Source organism: Conger conger, chromosome 16 (genome assembly GCF_963514075.1).
Source record: "Conger conger chromosome 16, fConCon1.1, whole genome shotgun sequence".
Taxonomy (NCBI): domain Eukaryota; kingdom Metazoa; phylum Chordata; class Actinopteri; order Anguilliformes; family Congridae; genus Conger; species Conger conger.
Genome location: NC_083775.1, coordinates 11,002,428 through 11,020,998, shown reverse-complemented (window position 1 = coordinate 11,020,998; position 18,571 = coordinate 11,002,428). Strand labels below are relative to the sequence as shown.

At 44.1% G+C, this 18,571-nt stretch overlaps 2 protein-coding genes across 8 annotated transcripts in view; both read left to right on the top strand.

Annotated features, from left to right (window-relative positions):
* Window positions 1-2,594, top strand: part of LOC133114620 (CD9 antigen-like) — a 7,126-nt gene extending 4,532 nt beyond the window's left edge. For 3 of the 4 annotated variants that reach the window (XM_061224157.1, XM_061224158.1, XM_061224156.1), the window contains exons 8-9: window positions 209-292; window positions 862-2,594. In XM_061224157.1, the coding sequence (XP_061080141.1) occupies window positions 209-292; window positions 862-987 (210 nt within the window). In that variant the 3' untranslated portion in view covers window positions 988-2,594. The remainder of the gene's footprint in view (window positions 1-208; window positions 293-861) is intronic. The other variant, XM_061224159.1, reaches the window with a different exon arrangement.
* Window positions 2,595-8,888: 6,294 nt separating this feature from the next.
* Window positions 8,889-17,488, top strand: LOC133115069 (CD9 antigen-like). Of its 4 annotated transcripts, none has more exons than XM_061224791.1 (10): window positions 8,889-8,972; window positions 9,281-9,406; window positions 10,914-11,016; window positions 11,190-11,287; window positions 12,966-13,040; window positions 13,492-13,593; window positions 14,363-14,461; window positions 14,599-14,685; window positions 15,202-15,285; window positions 16,588-17,488. In XM_061224791.1, exons 2-10 carry the CDS (start codon window positions 9,341-9,343, stop codon window positions 16,663-16,665), a joined length of 792 nt encoding a protein of 263 aa, XP_061080775.1. In that variant the 5' UTR covers window positions 8,889-8,972; window positions 9,281-9,340; the 3' UTR covers window positions 16,666-17,488. The 4 variants fall into 4 exon arrangements, with proteins under 4 accessions (XP_061080775.1, XP_061080772.1, XP_061080774.1 ...); XM_061224788.1 differs by having other exon boundaries at window positions 15,848-17,488; XM_061224790.1 differs by having other exon boundaries at window positions 8,947-9,018; window positions 15,848-17,488.
* Window positions 17,489-18,571: the final 1,083 nt, after the last annotated feature.

The window sequence follows — 18,571 nt, the reverse complement described above, 5'->3', positions numbered from 1 at the left end:
TCAGACAGGCAAAGCCAGTTTTGCCGACAGATTAAGTCAAGTCCAAGACTAAATTCAATGTTGAATGGAGATTCCCATACAAAACTCAATTAATCCAGGGCTAAGCTTAATCTCTGTCTGTAACTCTGGCCTACAATGTTTTGTCTATAATGCTTTCAGTAAGTTAATATTTAATAATAATGAGGTGCAATTTGCTCTCTCTCTTCAGTCCTGCCCTAAGGCGATTGCAGTACTGTTCAGTACCAATTCCTCGCTGCTATTGGGATGTTTCGTTGGAGCAGCAATTGTGATGGTACGGTACTGCACACTTTCCAATCCACTGCAGGGTTCAGGGTTCAGTGGTAAAGGTTCAGGGGTATGGAGTGAGGGTTCAGTGGTGAGGGTTCAGAATCAGAATCAGAATCAGAATCGCTTTATTAGCCAAGTAGTTTTCACATACAAGGAATTTGCTGTGGTTTGTAGGTGCATGCAGACAACATAAAGAATAATACAAAAAATAGAAACGTAGATATAAAATAAAGTAGAATGGAAATATAGATAAAAAAATATAAATAAATATTTGCAATACAATTCAAGAGGGTGAGGGTTCAGGGGTGAGGGTTCAGGGGTATAGGGAATGTGAAGGGAAGGGAAACACATGAGAATAGGTGGAAAAACACAGAATGTTGAGAAGGTCCTTTTACTGAAGACGATGGAAGCTATAGCGAAGAGAGTTATCGAAGGGAACAGAAGAGGGCGCATTAACTGTGTGATGCAAGCCTGTTTACCTCTCCTCTTCTCCTCCCTCTGTTCCTTGTCCTGTTTCTCTTCTCCTGCATCTCTCCCTCATTCTGTCTCGCCTCCTCTCTGTGGATCTCTCAGGTCTTCTCGTGCTTCTGCGCATGCCTCCTCTCCGCAGCGATCTCTCGCTCACGCCTCTATCCTTTCCGTAACGCGTACTTGCGGCTCCCCACAACGAGCCCTGCGCATTACGGCTCCCTGAGCTAGAGAGTGACCGTAGCATCCCATCGCTCTGGCCAATGAGCTCTCAACGTACCCCGAGCTCTGTGGCCATCGCTCTGGCCAATGAGCTCTGAACGTACCCCCAGCCGCCCCTCTCCCTGCTCCACTCTCCTAATTGGAAATGGCATTACTCTGCAATGTATTGTGAATAATGCAGACTGTTTCGAGATGATTAATATATCCTGACATGACGATCTGAAGTGGCCAAGTATGTTTTCTGATCTCGACAGTAGGTGTTATTTCAATACGTTGTAGTTTATATTTCCCTATGGGGGTGTGGCCTGCTTGCATTTTCTCCAAAACTGCATCCCAATCTGTCCTGGGAGAGACTGTAACTTCCCCTCCTGCTCTGTATTCTCTGCCTGGTGTGCCGTCTGCCCCTGTAACCCTTAATCTTCTTTTTAGCGAGTTTTCGGTTTTCCCTCTCCTCTGGTGGACCCTTGTTTCTGGTAGACCCTCATCTCTCTGCCCCCCCCCCCAACCCCTACTCAGATCTGTACGGCGGTGTGCTCCTGCATCTTGAACAAGCAGATCAAGAGGTTCCACCAGCCGATTCCCACCTACTTCTAACCAGCCTCGTTACGCAAACCAGCGGTTCAGTTCTCTTCAGACCACGAATACTGCTGATGCTGTCTTGTGACCCTAGCTCAGGAAATTAGCAATCTGTTTACGGCTCAGTTTCCCGCTTTAGTGGGGGGAAAAAAACTGATTTTATGTTTCTGTGGTCAGCATGTGCATCCTCGATGTCTGTACCGTTGGTGGTTTAATTTCTGGTAGTGCTGCTTCAACACAAAAGGGAACTGCCTATCCATAGACACACAGCTTATGCACACTTGAAGCACACCTGTGCCTAACCCAGCACCACAAAGCCATGTATATTTAGAGTCTTCAGCTTCACTTCCTGTTCCTGCCATAGTTATGGTATTTCTTTAATCCGGTTGGAATTTGCTGGCATTTGTAGTGTTATTAAACATTTTTGGAGTGCAAGCACTCTTCTTTCCACACCATTTGTAGAAATTTAGACGTTCTTCTGTGCAATTTTTCAGATGTTTTAGAGCAGTGGTCACCAACCCTTTTCACTCTAACGAAGCGCGCCTCACTCAAAAGCTATCTTATTGCGCTGCTAATTAGTACAATCAGGTGTACCAACACCTGTTGGAGTGAAAACCTTCAGGTCTGTAGATCTCCAGGTTATAGAGGTTATTTCAGACAAATAGCTGGCAGTAAAATGCAAGGGTTGAGACCCTCATGTTGTGAATGTAATCTTTCATTAATCCAGTATGATTACTAGCTTTGATCAAAAGTGCTAAATTCAGTTGATTTTGAAAAGTTAAGTGCCTCAGCTCTGTTTCGTCTGTCAGAAACCACCGTATGCGGTACAATATTTCAGAGGTTAGAAATGGGAGAAAAAATATTTGACCAAACTGATTTTTTACTTTGAGTTAGTGAGCTTGTTTCATATGACATTGTCTTGATTGTTGTTCTTCAGAAGCATTTAAATAGCTCTTTTTTTGGCTTTGCATTTATGTATGCTGGTGCAGCTGTTACAATATAATTTTGGTGGAGAGCAAAATTAAATGTTTTCCAAACAAGGTTTTTGCACTGTGTTTATTGCGTTGTACATTCAAAGGAAAAATATTTGGACTGATTATAACAAACCAGTCTAACAGGAACAGACTTAAAAATAAACCATGACATTTTACCAAGTATCATGTATGCCAGTGCCAGCTGGTTTGAAAATGTGCGGAATGGTTACCATTGTTGTCCACATTCCCATATTATTGTCATGTTTATTTTTATATTTATTTTGTTCATTATGTATATAATGAGGGCGGCACGGATGGTGCAGTGGGTAGCACTGCCGCCTCACAGCAAGGAGGTCCTGGGTTTGAATCCCCGTCGGGGCGGAGTTTGCATGTTCTCCCCGTGTTTGCATGGGTTTCCTCCGGGTACTCCGGTTTCCTCCCACAGTCCAAAGACATGCTGGTTAGGCTGATTGGAGAGTCTAAATTGCCCGTAGGTAGGTAGGTAGGTATGTGTGTGAGTGAATGGTGTGTGTGCCCTGCGACGGACTGGCGACCTGTCCAGGGTGTATTCCTGCCTTTCGCCCAATGTATGCTGGGATAGGCTTCAGCCCCCCTGTGACCCTGTTCAGGATAAGCGGGTTCAGATAATGGATGGATGGATGGATGGATGCATATAATGATGGATTCACTGATGGTTGTCCACCTCCAGCTTCACGTTTCACACCTCAACACCAGTTTCATTGGAGCCAGTGTGCTCAGCACCCTGGAATCAGGGTAGAAGGGTGTTCCTACCGTTTTTTGAGGGACAGGGCAGAGTGCCAGTGTCTGTCAGGCGAGTTCTCAGTATTGTTGGGAAAGGCAGCAATAGCACTCCTGCCCTTGGAGGTAATAGGACAGGGGTTTTATTCAACCTACTGTATTTCCTGATCACAAAGCTGGGTGGGGGTTTCCAGCCCATGCCGAAACTGAAAAGGTTCAACCATTGCTTGAAATGCTTTTTTTTTTAGATGCTGTCATTTCCCTGTCATGCCTCTTTTTGTCCACACAAGGGCTGGTTCACCACAGTGCACCCTGTACCTTAACCAAATGTACTCGCTCCACACCGGCACCAGAGTATTAACATGTTGAACTACCTGGATGATTGGTTGATATAACCGCCTACAGAACAGCAGGCTAGGAGCAATACAAAGGCTGTGCTGGCCCATCGCTGGAAGTAGGTCTTTATCTTGAACAGGGAGAAAAGTTGCTTTACACCAGCTTCTCTCCGCTTGCTTTTGGATTTGACCATGATGTGAGTATCTCTGACTCCCAAGAGGCTATCGGTGTTAAGGGAACATTTGACCCACATTGCTGTGGGGAAGCAGGTCACCGTGAATTTTGTCCAGAGGCTGCCCATGTTATGTCCCCAGGACTCTCTTCTGAGTCTTGAGTGCCTTCCGGGCTGCTCCACATGCGCCCACTGCCACAGTGGTTTTCCTGGCACAAGGTGAGCCCCTTGGAGAATGGCCAGTGCCTTCTCTCATTGGGCCCAGATTGCCAGCCGGTCGTAGAATGGTGCCTTACGACCTTCAAGGTCCAGTGTGTTCCAGAGGTCAAGTAACTACAGACACCTCGTACGCTGGGGTGTAGCGTGCCAATTTGGGGTCTGTGGGGAGAGGGGGTTCATGAGAACCTGCTTGAGTTGGAGTTGGCGTTTATAGTCCCTAGGGAAGCCTGTCCTCACCCAGACACGACAGCTCAGTGGTGGTTTCATACATCAACTACCAAGGTGAGATTCACACTCTGTCGTTTCACAGGTGGGCATGCAAGCTTCTTCTGTGGGTGTATGCTTGGGAGATGTCATTGGGGGCTGTACATCTGCCAGGGAAGGACAATGTGGCAGCCAATCTTCTGTCCAGGGGGACAAGTTCAGCAAGGGAGATGCGTGGCAAAGTCAAGACTGCACAGGTGGGGTTTTGGAGTCTCCGGTGGACCTCTTTGCCTTTCTGGAAGCCGCTCATTGTCCCTGGTTGTATTCCATCATGGGTCCCAGATGGACGTTGGGAGGGGATGCCCTAGCATACATGTGGCCTGTGGCACCCGAACCCAGGGTTATTCAGACTTGATGGTTTGGGCCCTGGATGGGGAGCATCCAGCAATCTTGGCCCAGCAGTTATGATCCCTCGTCAGCCAGCCCCCCTCTACTAGGATGATCTGTGGTGATCGCTGGAGCAGGTTCTGTCGGTGCCAATCCATGGGTGAAGACCTGGTCTTGTGTTGTTTTGTACAGGGGTTCTGTCCTTTCTTCAGTCCCTTCTGGAGAGTGGTCTATCAGTCGACCCTGAGGTGATATGTGGCAGCCACAACATTAAAACCACGTAATATCGTGTAGGTGTCGTGTGCCAAAAAAACAGCTCTGACCCGTCAAGCTCCACAAGACCTCTGAAGGTGTCATGTGGTATCAGGCACCAAGATGAAAGCAGCAGATCCTTTAAGTCCTATAAGTTGCGATAGGTGGGCCCTCCATGGCTCGGATTGTTTACCCAGTATATCCCACTCGATCGGATTGAGATCTGGGGAATTTGGAGGCCAAGTCAACACCTTGAACTCTTTGTAATGTTCCTCAAACCATTCCTGAACAATTTTTTGTGGTGTGCCAGGGCGCATTATCCTGCTGAAAGAGGTCACAGCCATCAGGGAATACCGTTGCCGTGAAGGGGTGACCTTGGTCTGCAACAATGTTTAGGTACGTGGTAAGTGTAAAACTAACATCCACACGAATGCCAGGACCCAACATTCCCAGCAGAACATTGTCCAGAGCATCACATTGCCTCCGCCAACTTGCGTTCTTCCCATAGTGCATTCTGGTGCCATCTCTTCTACCAGGTAAATGACACACACACACGATGTAAAAGAAGGCCATTCACATGATGAAAATAAAAGGTGATCCATCCGACTAGGCAACCTTCTTCCACTGCTCCATGGTCCTGTTCTGAAGCTCACGTACCCATTGTCGGCACTTTCGGCGGTGGACAGGGGTCGGCATGGGCACTCTGACCGGTCTGTTGGCTCCCATGACCCTGTTGACAGTTCACCGGTTGTCCTTCCTTGGACCACTTTTGGTAAAACACTGCATACTGGGAACACGGGCCTAAACAGCAACTGGCTCGTTGGGTGGTCCAGGTGATATAGTTGGCCTACAGCCAGGCTGGGTTTGGCCCCTCTCTAAGGAGTGGTGGGCCACTCAACCAGAGGGATGGCAGCTTCTCAGGTGCTATTCAGGGCTGCTTCCTTGGAGGAAGTTTGTGCAGCAGCTGGTTAGGCTTATTGTTCAGGGAATTACTTATTTTGTTTTCCAAGTCCTGGACTCCCTTGGGTTTATCCCCCACTCTCTGGGGCTCTGACTCCTGACTAATTTCAGATTTCATGACTCATATAGTTGCATGTTGAACGATATGAAATAGAATGGAGGGCTAAGTAAGTTACCCAGGTTCAATGAATGAAGGTTAACACGTCACAGGGTGGTCACTTGGGGGACTGCGTGGTGGCAGTCGGAAAAATGGAGAACTCTTACCTGTATTTTTGGTATGATTCCGTGCAGGTGGGGGGAGTGGTTCATTTGTCCTAACCAGTCAAACTCGGCAAGACTTGACCCATATAGAGGCATGTTGACTTTCATTTATATAACCTGTGTTACCTAAATAGCCTTCCGATGACTCATGTAACAGGGTCAATACAGGTATTACTTATGATTCCACTTTCCACTCTTAAAAGTTGGCCTATAAATGACGATGTACAATTGTAACGAAAATAAGGGGGAACATTATTGGCCAGTGCATGTGCATCATGTTGATTTGGGGCGGTGTTTTAGTTTGAATCGTCCCAGTTGCATGAATGTGCATTGTCGGTCGTTCACGTTTTAAAGCACTTCTCGCTCAAAAGTAATATTTAAGGGAATTTTAAGGGAATATCGGAAGGTATGGCTCATCTAAATCTGTTGATATTACATTCTGGAAGTAGTTCTGTAATTTTGTGTTTATTTTTGTTATCTTTTAATTATATACCTGTTAGGTTGAGGCTGGGCGGAGAGCCAGATGCGACCGAGGAAAACCCCTCTAAAACGAACACACGAACGTGTTCGTCACTAGATCCCAGGATACAATAGGAATGGGATTTAATCAACTGAAACTGAGCATAAAAGGAGAAAAGCCAAAAAACGGCTATAAGAAAACAAAGCAACCCTCTTAAAACAGGGCGAGCCGCACCACTGACTTGGTGCCCCAAACGACTGAGGATAGTTAAATAAAAATACAACCTAGCCGGGAAAAAGGCTAGGCACGAAAATAAAAACCTCGAGACGCAGCTCGGGACCAAAACGCAAACCAAAATACATACCAGGGGACAACGTCCCCCAACCTCCGACTCACACGAGTCTAAAGAAAGAAAAAGGAAAACCAAAACCTTAGAGGAAGGCGCCAGCGAACACAACACAGCTGAACGCCTTCCTTACCTTTTAATCTTTTTGTTTCTTAACCGTGAAACACACACCAGCACCGTAACGGACTCTTAAGTCTCACAGAGTCTACCAAGTGCATTTACCGGCTTTGTGTCAGAGCGAACAGTGAACACAAAAGCATTGGTGGACTGCCAGCACTGGCCTTAAATACTCTTTAGGAGGGGGAAACTCCTCTGCCAATAATGACAACCAGGTGAAGCCAATGAGCACCAGCCCTCTGGTGGACACCTTAGGTGTTACCTCACCATGACAATACCGAAGGTCAGCTAGCTATAGCAGTTGTACCATGAGCCACGTGTAATGCATTGCTTTACATGTTCTTCCCAGTGCACTAGCTCTGCAAAGCTCCACAATTGTATGACGAAACCCAGTGGCTGTATATGTTGTCCGTCAATTAGTTTTATCAGATTAAAAGTGTGGCAACGACACCAGTGCAAGCTATTTATTTATTGAGGATAACCAACACAACACAAGCAGCAGTAATAGACGGGTTACACTCACATGCCAAAAACAGGACCAAAAACAGGAGGGGGAGCTCTGCCAACATCAAAAAGTGAGCTACAGAGCCCCCGAATCTCCCAAAAAATATTTGCACTGTACATTTCATTTATGTATGAAGTGGAAAAATATATTTTCAGCTTTGCCAAGATCATGTAGAAATGCGTGTGTGAGAACGCAATACAGTATCTGCAGGGTTAGTTTCACTTTGCAATGTGCAGTTATATAAATAGCATTTAGGGGCATTTTGGAGATGAACGGAAAATTGGCAGACATTAGATCTAAATACACACCTGTTGGTATACAATGTCAAAATCTCGTTTTCCTGGAAGTGGATGGGAAAAAATAGACTTATTACAATTTGGCACTTTTTTTGGAATATATACTTCAAGAATTGACGAAATTGAGGAAATGGTGAATTTAGATTTCAGTGTCTTTATACCTGGGTTTTGCATGTTTGTGCTTAAGATGCTCTCGTACCAGTAAAACACCCGTCTATATTGCGAAGTCCTGACTTTATCCCAAAACATCAATAATCTAATCAGGTGAAGCATTGCAGGGTTAAGGGCCTTGCTCAATGGCTGTGTGGACCTTATTGCGGCTACACCGGGATTAGAACCACCAACAGTGGTCAGTTACCTTAACCACTACACTACAGCATTTGATGATGTCTATGGGTCGTAGACTCCTGGAATTCATTGATGGAATTGCCTAATACCTACAACTTTAATACCTACAAACTTTTGTCAGCATTATTTTAATGCCATTAATAATTCACACATTTTTCTATATTTTTTCCCTTTATGCTTTATAGGACTGGAGTGTAAATTGTCGACAGTGCAGCCCTTCGTGACTGGAGTTTGCGACCCCTCACTGTCGAGCTTTGGAAAGCTGTAGCTTTCTGCTTCCCTCTTGTGGAAATTCTGTGTAATTGAACGAGGCTCCGTGCCGCACGTCAATAATTTTATTTATTAGAATTCCCATAACTTTTTTCACGCGATGAAAACTGGTTGGGATGGATTTGATTGGGTCCCAAAACAGTTGCATGTCTGCATCTACGAACACTGACACGGGGAAAATACGATAAAGTTATGCTTGATCTCATATCTAGACTACAATATTGATAATATATTACTGGTTAAACATGCGGTCTATCTGCCGCTGTAGTTTGTAATTACACTAATCATCTAGATTAGTGCAGCTCCCTCTATTTCTCGCTAACTCACCTTAACAGCTACGCCAAACCAATTGCAATAGGTGGTAGCCGTACAATTAATCATAAAATGTGCGATGGCGAACTGGTGTATGATTTTACTAATCTGACGCAATTTATCTTCCTGCATCCACGTGACTTCCGTTAGTTTTCGGGCAGGTCGGAGATATCCGAACCGTCAGGAAGTTCCCATTATTTCATTCTCGGAATTACAACTCGGACGTAGACGTGAACGAAGGTGGTCATTTCGGTCTTTGGGATACGACTGTACAAAATATTGAAATGTAATTTTAGTTAATATTAGCTATGTCATGCAGTATGTCTTAATAGTGAATTGAGAGTTTTCGCAAATCAGGTGCAGATTTTATGCAGCCTATATTATTTTTTTTTGGTTTATAAAAGGTTTCACCAAAAGCTATAATTTCGTTGCTCTATTCTGACGCTTTTTTTGTAAAAGTTTTCCCGTTTTTAATGTTTTGCTGAGCATATGCGTAGGAAACTGAAAAATTCCTCGGAATTTGTCCTCTGACTGTTTTTTTTTTAAAGGTTCAACAGAGAGAACATAATAAATGCACCGAAAGTCTGTAACAGAAAGATAACATAACCATGGACGATTGCAATCACCTACGCCTATACAAATGGTTTGTTATCCTGTTGAACATAGTTATTGCCGTAAGTATTATCATTTATAACGAGCATCACATTTTGGTGATCTGAATTTGGTCTATGTGCTGTCTTTATTCTTAATGATGTTCCAAACAGTCTGTTTTTCAGTAAGCCTATTGCTTGGCCTATGTATCTGTTTTCTTTTTAATTATTATTATTATTATTATTATTATTATTATTATTATTATTATTATTATTATTATTATTTCTCTGCCTCATAATGGCTTCCTTGACATTTATTGCTAGGCTACAACTTCGGCCCTCATGTTGACAAATGCCAACAGACTCCAAAGGCAATCAAAAGCCTAGAATCAGGACTACTGAAAGCTTTCCTATACCTGCACTAAGGACGCGATTGAATACTCCTAATCAGGAACAAACGAAACCCAGTGGCTGTATATGTTGTCCGTCAATTAGTTTCATCAGATTAAAAGTGTGGCAACGACACCAGTGCAAGCTATTTATTTATTGAGGATAACCAACACAACACAAGCAGCAGTAATAGACGGGTTACACTCACATGCCAAAAACAGGACCAAAAACAGGAGGGGGAGCTCTGCCAACATCAAAAAGTGAGCTACAGAGCCCCCGAATCTCCCAAAAAATATTTGCACTGTACATTTCATTTATGTATGAAGTGGAAAAATATATTTTCAGCTTTGCCAAGATCATGTAGAAATGCGTGTGTGAGAACGCAATACAGTATCTGCAGGGTTAGTTTCACTTTGCAATGTGCAGTTATATAAATAGCATTTAGGGGCATTTTGGAGATGAACGGAAAATTGGCAGACATTAGATCTAAATATGTGCTGTCTTTATTCTTAATGATGTTCCAAACAGTCTGTTTTTCAGTAAGCCTATTGCTTGGCCTATGTATCTGTTTTCTTTTTAATTATTATTATTATTATTATTATTATTATTATTATTATTATTATTATTATTATTTCTCTGCCTCATAATGGCTTCCTTGACATTTATTGCTAGGCTACAACTTCCGCCCTCATGTTGACAAATGCCAACAGACTCCAAAGGCAATCAAAAGCCTAGAATCAGGACTACTGAAAGCTTTCCTATACCTGCACTAAGGACGCGATTGAATACTCCTAATCAGGAACAACTGAGAAGCCAACTGTCCGATTACTTTACTTTTAGTCCCCTAAAATGGGGGGGGGGGGGGGGGGGGGTTTGTATAAAAAGGGATGTACAATAATTCCTACAGGGAACATGGATTTAAATACCCTTGGTTGGGGGTGCTATGATGGAAGTGGTTCCATTGTGACCAAGCATTCAAACTGGGAGTAATATAACTGTAACGCAGAAAAGACATTTAAATACGTTTTAAAGAGCAGAAATTTCTCTGTGACTCTCTACCCACCGTCGACAATTGCCCCTCATTCTCCCTACTCCTTCTATCTCCATCAAATTCAATGGAGACTCTTGCTTTTTTTTTTTTTTTTTTTTTTACAAATGTCTGTGCCTCTTTCTCTCCCTTTCTTGCTCTTTCTTCGCGCAGATTGTGGGGCTAGCGATGGTGGGGTTCGGTTTCACGTTGAGATTCGGCTCTGAGACTCCGGGATTCTTCTACATCAATTTCGACACACAGCAGTTTGTCATTGGTACGCATTCATTTGGTTATTTTCTAGTCCTCTTCTGTTGTCCATTGTTTTGTTTATTTTTCTATTTTGATCCAAAGAATGGATCAAAAATGGATGTGCGCTGCCAACAGTATGTTTAAGTAAGTACAAACTTCTTACTCCCTGTTTTTCTCTCCTCTCTCTGTCTTTCTCAGGAGTGACAGTGCTGATTGTGCTGGGTATAATCCTGCTGGTGGTGGCTGGTGTCGGACATTGTGTAGTCTGCAGTGGGAGCAGGGGTGGCCTGAGAGTGGTACGGACAAACCGTTTGGTGGCCTAACAACATATACATATTATGTAGTCTTGTCTGTTTTGAGACCAGTTATAATTTTCTCATTATTCACATGGTTTTCTGTGCTATAGACAGTTATACGTTTGTCAAAACAGTGCAGTCCATTAGTATTTGGACATTGGTACAATTTCAGTTTTTTGCTCTGTACTCCAGCACATTGTACTTAAAATGAAACAGCAAATATGAGGTTAAAGTGGGACTAGTCCTCCCTCCTGATTTCCCCCGCCCCCCTTTCTGATATACCTATCCCTCTTGTCTAAACCCCCCCCCCAAAAAAAAGAAATTGCACTTATGATGACTATATGTTTAGAACAACACTTCATGTGTATTTTACTAGTTATGGATGTTACCTTGTGGAAGAACGTATGCAAATGGCCAAATGACAAAAAAGTAAAAATGTAAAAGTGGGACTATGGATTAAAAATGCCCTCAAATTAACAGTGACAGTCTTTAACACTTTAACCTCACTGTTTCATTCCAAGTCCAATGTGCTGGAGTGCAGAGCCAGAAGATACGTACGGACTGAGCTGTTCATTTTCACCCTGCCACAGTACAGCAGGGAGACCTTTTTCCTTGTGTCTGAAGCCCTGGCGCTGCTGAGCAGGAAATTGGGGAGGCAGAAAGCATTCCCAATCATTTTCCTTGATTAATAAGTTTGTTCATTATCTGAATAATCCATTGGCAGGTAAAGACACAGCTTCTTTCTTCATGCTGTGAATAATGAATTCAATTTTGAAAAATATGTTTTATTGAAGTGCACAAAAAAAGATAAAACAACTCGTTGCAATGAGGGCTACCTAACCTGCTCTTCAAGATTGTTAAAATGACAAAGCTGTGTGTGAATGCGGAAAACAAAGATTTGCGACATGTATCCGCAATTATGAATAACGTTGATTTTTGAAGGTTGATATTCAGTACTTTGTGACTTAATCCTTTTGTTAATCAAGGAAAATGATTTTGGGGGATGTTTTCTGCCTCAGTAGAAAAAGGTCAAAAGTGTGTTTTGGCTCCTGGATATTGTGGGTTTTGTGGATGTAACTGCATTCTGGTTACATGGTTCCTGTATTGTTCACAAATCTCCCATCTTGTGATGTTTGTTGTCATGACGGTGTGAATCTGGACGGTGTTGATGCTCTCCATCGACCCTTTTCATTTTCCTGAACAGTGCCTTCAGTGTGAATATTTGTTTCTGAATTGAAAACGTAGACACATGCCACACTTCTGTTTGTAGCTGTGTTGATCACTGCAGTGGAGTGTGGGTATTGATTTTCATTTTGATGGTAGGGGCGACATTGGCTCAGGTGGTAAGGGAAGTCGGCTGGCAGTCGGAGGGTTGCCGGTTCGATCCCCCGCCCGGGCTGTGTCGAAGTGTCCCTGAGCAAGACACCTAACCCCCAAATGCTCCTGACAAGCTGTTTGATGCCTTGCATGGCAGCCAATCGTTGGTGTGTGAGTGTACATATGAATGGGTGTATGAGAAGCATCAATTGTACAGCGCTTTGGATGAAGGCGCTATATATTACATTACATTACATTACATTACATTACATGGCATTTAGCAGACGCTCTTATCCAGAGCGACGTACAACGAAGATATAAATGCCAACCATTTACCATTTCATGTTGTTAATCTTCCCAGTATGCCCCCTTGGTAGGGGTTCCTGCCGTTCTGATAATGGCCATCGGAGCCGTGACGTACATCCGCAGCAATGAGGTGAGAGAATGAGGGATGAAAGAGAGGTAGAAAGCGTAGAAAGAAAAGTAGAAAGGGTATTTAGTTAAATAAGTATGGATATGTCAAAATGTCTGTCACAGGAACAAGTGGCTCATACTGCAGGCCTCTCCTACCATGCTCTAAATGCTGTAAAACCTGGAAGACCAGTCTGTAATGTAGTAGACACACTCAGCACCCCCTTTTGTAAAAAAAAAAAAAAGAAGTAATAAAATGCCAAATTTGATTTGATTATTTATTTTTATTTTTTGTTTGTAGCTTGGAATGGAACCTCGTTAATTATGATGCAATAGATACAGTGGAGTGACTTTGACCGCAAATAAACAGGAAGTGAAATAAGTTACACAAAATGGCTATTACATTTTTGAGGTAGTGCCTATTGTTTTGGAGAAGCATGACAACTTACCCCACTCTTCCCGATGTGGTTGTGCAGGTGGGAAAGCAGCTGGCAGAGATCGACAGGACTGTTTACCTGCAGGACCTCAACAAAGGGGACCCGGGTCTGGTTAACACCCTGAAGCTCTTCCACAATGCAGTAAGTACTCCCAAGTCACCCTGTACCCTCCAAACTGCTCAAGCCCCCCCCACCCCTCCCCCTTACACTGCATAACCCCCCCGCCCCCCTTAAGTCACACACACACACCCTTCTTAAACCGCACAACACACAAGTGTACATCACTGTACACACACGCAGGCACATGCATATACATGTATGGACACACACAAGTACAGGCACATATGCGTGGATACATACGCATACACACACGTACACAGACAAGCACACACATATGCACATACAGGTATACACGCACAAGTGTACACGCATACATACACACACACAAACTCACCCTTGCAGCAATGGTGCACAGCCATCCATGGGTCACTGAAACTGAAGAAATGTTCCGTTCTGCTGTGTATGTGCAAACGCCATAACGCCTCCATCTCACTGTTCTTCCTGCTGTCTGTCAGCTGGACTGCTGTGGGATTGGGGGGTCTCTGGAGCCCTTTATCCAAGACACCTGCCCCAAGAACCATTTCCTTGATCATGCTCATGCTCATGCATGCTCTGAATGCTGTAAAACCTGGAAGACCGGTCTGTAATGTAGTAGACACCAAGCACCCTTAACTAAAAATAGTAAAATGCATAACTTCATTGGGAGATAATTTTTTCCCCAGCTTACAATGGAACATTGTTGCACATCCTTAACTGGATAGGGTAAAATTGTGCAATGGATTGGATACAGTGGAGTGATTGGCTGTAGAGTGATTTGCTGAACGGTGATTGGCTGTATTTGGTTGTGCAGGTGGGAAAGCAGCTGGCAGAGTACTACAGGACTATTTACATGCAGTACCTCAAAGGGGACCAGAGTGTAGTTATCACCTTGAAGCTCTTCCACAATCTGGTAAGCACCCCCAGGTCACGCTGTACCCTTCAAAGTGGTCACTGTAGTCACTGTACCTGAAGAAATGTTTGGAACAAGCTGTATATGTCCAAACGCCATAGCGCCTCCATCTCACTGTTCTTCCCGCTGTCTGTCAGCTGGACTGCTGTGGGATCGGGGGGTCTCTGGAGCCCTTAATCCGTGACACCTGCCCCAACAAAAGTATATTTGACTTCTCCACGCCTGTGAGTATCTTTCTTTCTCTAGAATTTCTGTTTGAGAGACCACAGGGTTACACACCTGTCTCTGTCCACGAACCATGTGGTTCCTGTCTGGTTTGTGTGTCACAAAGTTGGTAGATTTATCTACCAGGTTAGGTATCTGTAACAGATTTCTGCTGTAGGCCAAATGGCAGGTTTAAAGGTAAGAAGGTAAGGTGGTCTGTGTGAGAGACAGTAGCCTAGAAGACCACAAAAAGTAGTTATTGTACCTCATTTACATTTTCCATATCACAGTCTAATATATATTATCAAAATAGTAATTCTGTTTAAATTCAGACAGGCAAAGCCAGTTTTGCCGACAGATTAAGTCAAATCCAAGACTAAATTCAATGTTGAATGGAGATTCCCATACAAAACTCAATTAATCCAGGGCTAAACTTAATCTCTGTCTGTAACTCTGGCCTACAATGTTTTGTCTATAATGCTTTCAGTAAGTTAATATTTAATAATAATGAGGTGCAATTTGCTCTCTCTCTTCAGTCCTGCCCTAAGGCGATTGCAGACCTGTTCAGTGCCAATTCCTCGCTGATATTGGGATGTTTCGTTGGAGCAGCAATTGCGATGGTACGGTACTGCACACTTTCCAATCCACTGCAGGGTTCAGGGTTCAGTGGTAAAGGTTCAGGGAAATGGAGTGAGGGTTCAGTGGTGAGGGTTCAGAATCAGAATCAGAATCGCTTTATTAGCCAAGTAGTTTTCACATACAAGGAATTTGCTGTGGTTTGTAGGTGCATGCAGACAACATAAAGAATAATACAAAAAATAGAAACGTAGATATAAAATAAAGTAGAATGGAAATATAGATAAAAAATATAAATAAATATTTGCAATACAATTCAAGAGGGTGAGGGTTCAGGGGTGAGGGTTCAGGGGTATAGGGAATGTGAAGGGAAGGGAAACACATGAGAATAGTTGGAAAAACACAGAATGTTGAGAAGGTCCTTTTACTGAAGACGACGGAAGCTATAGCGAAGAGACTTATCGAAGGGAACAGAAGAGGGCGCATTAACTGTGTGATGCATGCCTGTTTACCTCTCCTCTTCTCCTCCCTCTGTTCCTTGTCCTGTTTCTCTTCTCCTGCATCTCTCCCTCATTCTGTCTCGCCTCCTCTCTGTGGATCTCTCAGGTCTTCTTGTCCTTCTGCGCATGCCTCCTCTTCGCAGCGATCTCTTTCCGTAACGCGTACACAACGAGCCCTGCGCATTACGGCTCCCTGAGCTAGAGAGTGACCGTAGCATCCCATCGCTCTGGCCAATGAGCTCTCAACGTACCCCGAGCTCTGTGGCCATCGCTCTGGCCAATGAGCTCTCAACGTACCCCGAGCTCTGTGGCCATCGCTCTGGCCAATGAGCTCTCAACGTACCCTGAGCTCTGTGGCCATTGCTCTGGCCAATGAGCTCTCAACGTACCCCGAGCTCTGTGGCCATCGCTCTGGCCAATGAGCTCTGAACGTACCCCCAGCCGCCCCTCTCCCTGCTCCACTCTCCTAATTGGAAATGGCATTACTCTGCAATGTATTGTGAATAATGCAGACTGTTTCGAGATGATTAATATATCCTGACATGACGATCTGAAGTGGCCAAGTATGTTTTCTGATCTCGACAGTAGGTGTTATTTCAATACGTTGTAGTTTATATTTCCCTATGGGGGTGTGGCCTGCTTGCATTTTCTCCAAAACTGCATCCCAATCTGTCCTGGGAGAGACTGTAACTTCCCCTCCTGCTCTGTATTCTCTGCCTGGTGTGTCGTCTGCCCCTGTAACCCTTAATCTTCTTTTTAGCGAGTTTTCGGTTTTCCCTCTCCTCTGGTGGACCCTTGTTTCTGGTAGACCCTCATCTCTCTGCCCCCCCCCCAACCCCTACTCAGATCTGTACCACGGTGTGCTCCTGCATCTTGAACAAGCAGATCAAGAGGTTCCACCAGCCGATTCCCACCTACTTCTAACCAGCCTCGTTACTCAAACCAGCGGTTCAGTTCTCTTCAGACCACGGATGCTGCTGATGCTGTCTTGTGACCCTAGCTCAGGAAATTAGCAATCTGTTTACGGCTCAGTTTCCCACTTCCTGTTCCTGCCATAGTTATGGTATTTCTTTAATCCGGTTGGAATTTGCTGGCATTTGTAGTGTTATTAAACATTTTTGGAGTGCAAGCACTCTTCTTTCCACACCATTTGTAGAAATTTAGATGTTCTTCTGTGCAATTTTTCAGATGTTTTAGAGCAGTGGTCACCAACCCTTTTCACTCTAACGAAGCGCGCCTCACTCAAAAGCTATCTTATTGCGCTGCTAATTAGTACAATCAGGTGTGCCAACACCTGTTGGAGTGAAAACCTTCAGGTCTGTAGATCTCCAGGAACAGGGTTGGTGTTATAGAGGTTATTTCAGACAAATAGCTGGCAGTAAAATGCAAGGGTTGAGACCCTCATGTTGTGAATGTAATCTTTCATTAATCCAGTATGATTACTAGCTTTGATCAAAAGTGCTAAATTCAGTTGATTTTGAAAAGTTAAGTGCCTCAGCTCTGTTTCGTCTGTCAGAAACCGCCGTATGCGGTACAATATTTCAGAGGTTAGAAATGGGAGAAAAAATATTTGACCAAACTGATTTTTTACTTTGAGTTAGTGAGCTTGTTTCATATGACATTGTCTTGATTGTTGTTCTTCAGAAGCATTTAAATAGCTCTTTTTTTGGCTTTGCATTTATGTATGCTGGTGCAGCTGTTACAATATAATTTTGGTGGAGAGCAAAATTAAATGTTTTCCAAACAAGGTTTTTACACTGTGTTTATTGCGTTGTACATTCACAAGAAATATTTGGACTGATTATAACAAACCAGTCTAACAGGAACAGACTTAAAAATAAACCATGACATTTTACCAAGTATCATGTATGCCAGTGCCAGCTGGTTTGAAAATGTGCGGAATGGTTACCATTGTTGTCCATATTCCCATATTATTGTCATGTTTATTTTTATATTTATTTTGTTCATTATGTATATAATGAGGGCGGCACGGATGGTGCAGTGGGTAGCACTGCCGCCTCACAGCAAGGAGGTCCTGGGTTTGAATCCCCGTCGGGGCGGAGTTTGCATGTTCTCCCCGTGTTTGCATGGATTTCCTCCGGGTACTCCGGTTTCCTCCCACAGTCCACAGACATGCTGGTTAGGCTGATTGGAGAGTCTAAATTGCCCGTAGGTAGGTAGGTAGGTAGGTAGGTAGGTAGGTAGGTAGGTAGGTAGGTAGGTAGGTAGGTAGGTAGGTAGGTAGGTAGGTAGGTAGGTAGGTAGGTAGGTAGGTAGGTAGGTAGGTAGGTAGGTAGGTAGGTAGGTAGGTAGGTAGGTAGGTAGGTAGGTAGGTAGGTAGGTAGGTAGGTAGGTAGGTAGGTAGGTGTGTGAGTGAATGGTGTGTGTGCCCTGCGACGGACTGGCAACCTGTCCAGGGTGTATTCCTGCCTTTCGCCCAATGTATGCTGGGATAGGCTTCAGCCCCCCTGCGACCCTGTTCAGGATAAGCGGGTTCAGATAATGGATGGATGGATGGATGCATATAATGATGGATTCACTGATGGTTGTCCACCTCCAGCTTCACGTTTCACACCTCAACACCAGTTTCATTGGAGCCAGTGTGCTCAGCACCCTGGAATCAGGGTAGAAGGGTGTTCCTACCGTTTTTTGAGGGACAGGGCAGAGTGCCAGTGTCTGTCAGGCGAGTTCTCAGTATTGTTGGGAAAGGCAACAATAGCACTCCTGCCCTTGGAGGTAATAGGACAGGGGTTTAATTCAACCTACTGTATTTCCTGATCACAAAGCTGGGTGGGGGTTTCCAGCCCATGCCGAAACTGAAAAGGTTCAA

What these genes read in the sequence shown, in the direction of transcription:
- LOC133115069 (XM_061224788.1), top strand. Translation starts at nt 9,341, where the DNA reads ATGGACGATTGCAATCACCTACGCCTATACAAATGGTTTGTTATCCTG. An exon ending in GCAGGGGTGGCCTGAGAGTG is followed by an intron (nt 11,288 to 12,965) that starts GTACGGACAAAC and finishes TAATCTTCCCAG; the next exon opens with TATGCCCCCTTGGTAGGGGT. An exon ending in TGAAGCTCTTCCACAATGCA is followed by an intron (nt 13,594 to 14,362) that starts GTAAGTACTCCC and finishes TTGGTTGTGCAG; the next exon opens with GTGGGAAAGCAGCTGGCAGA.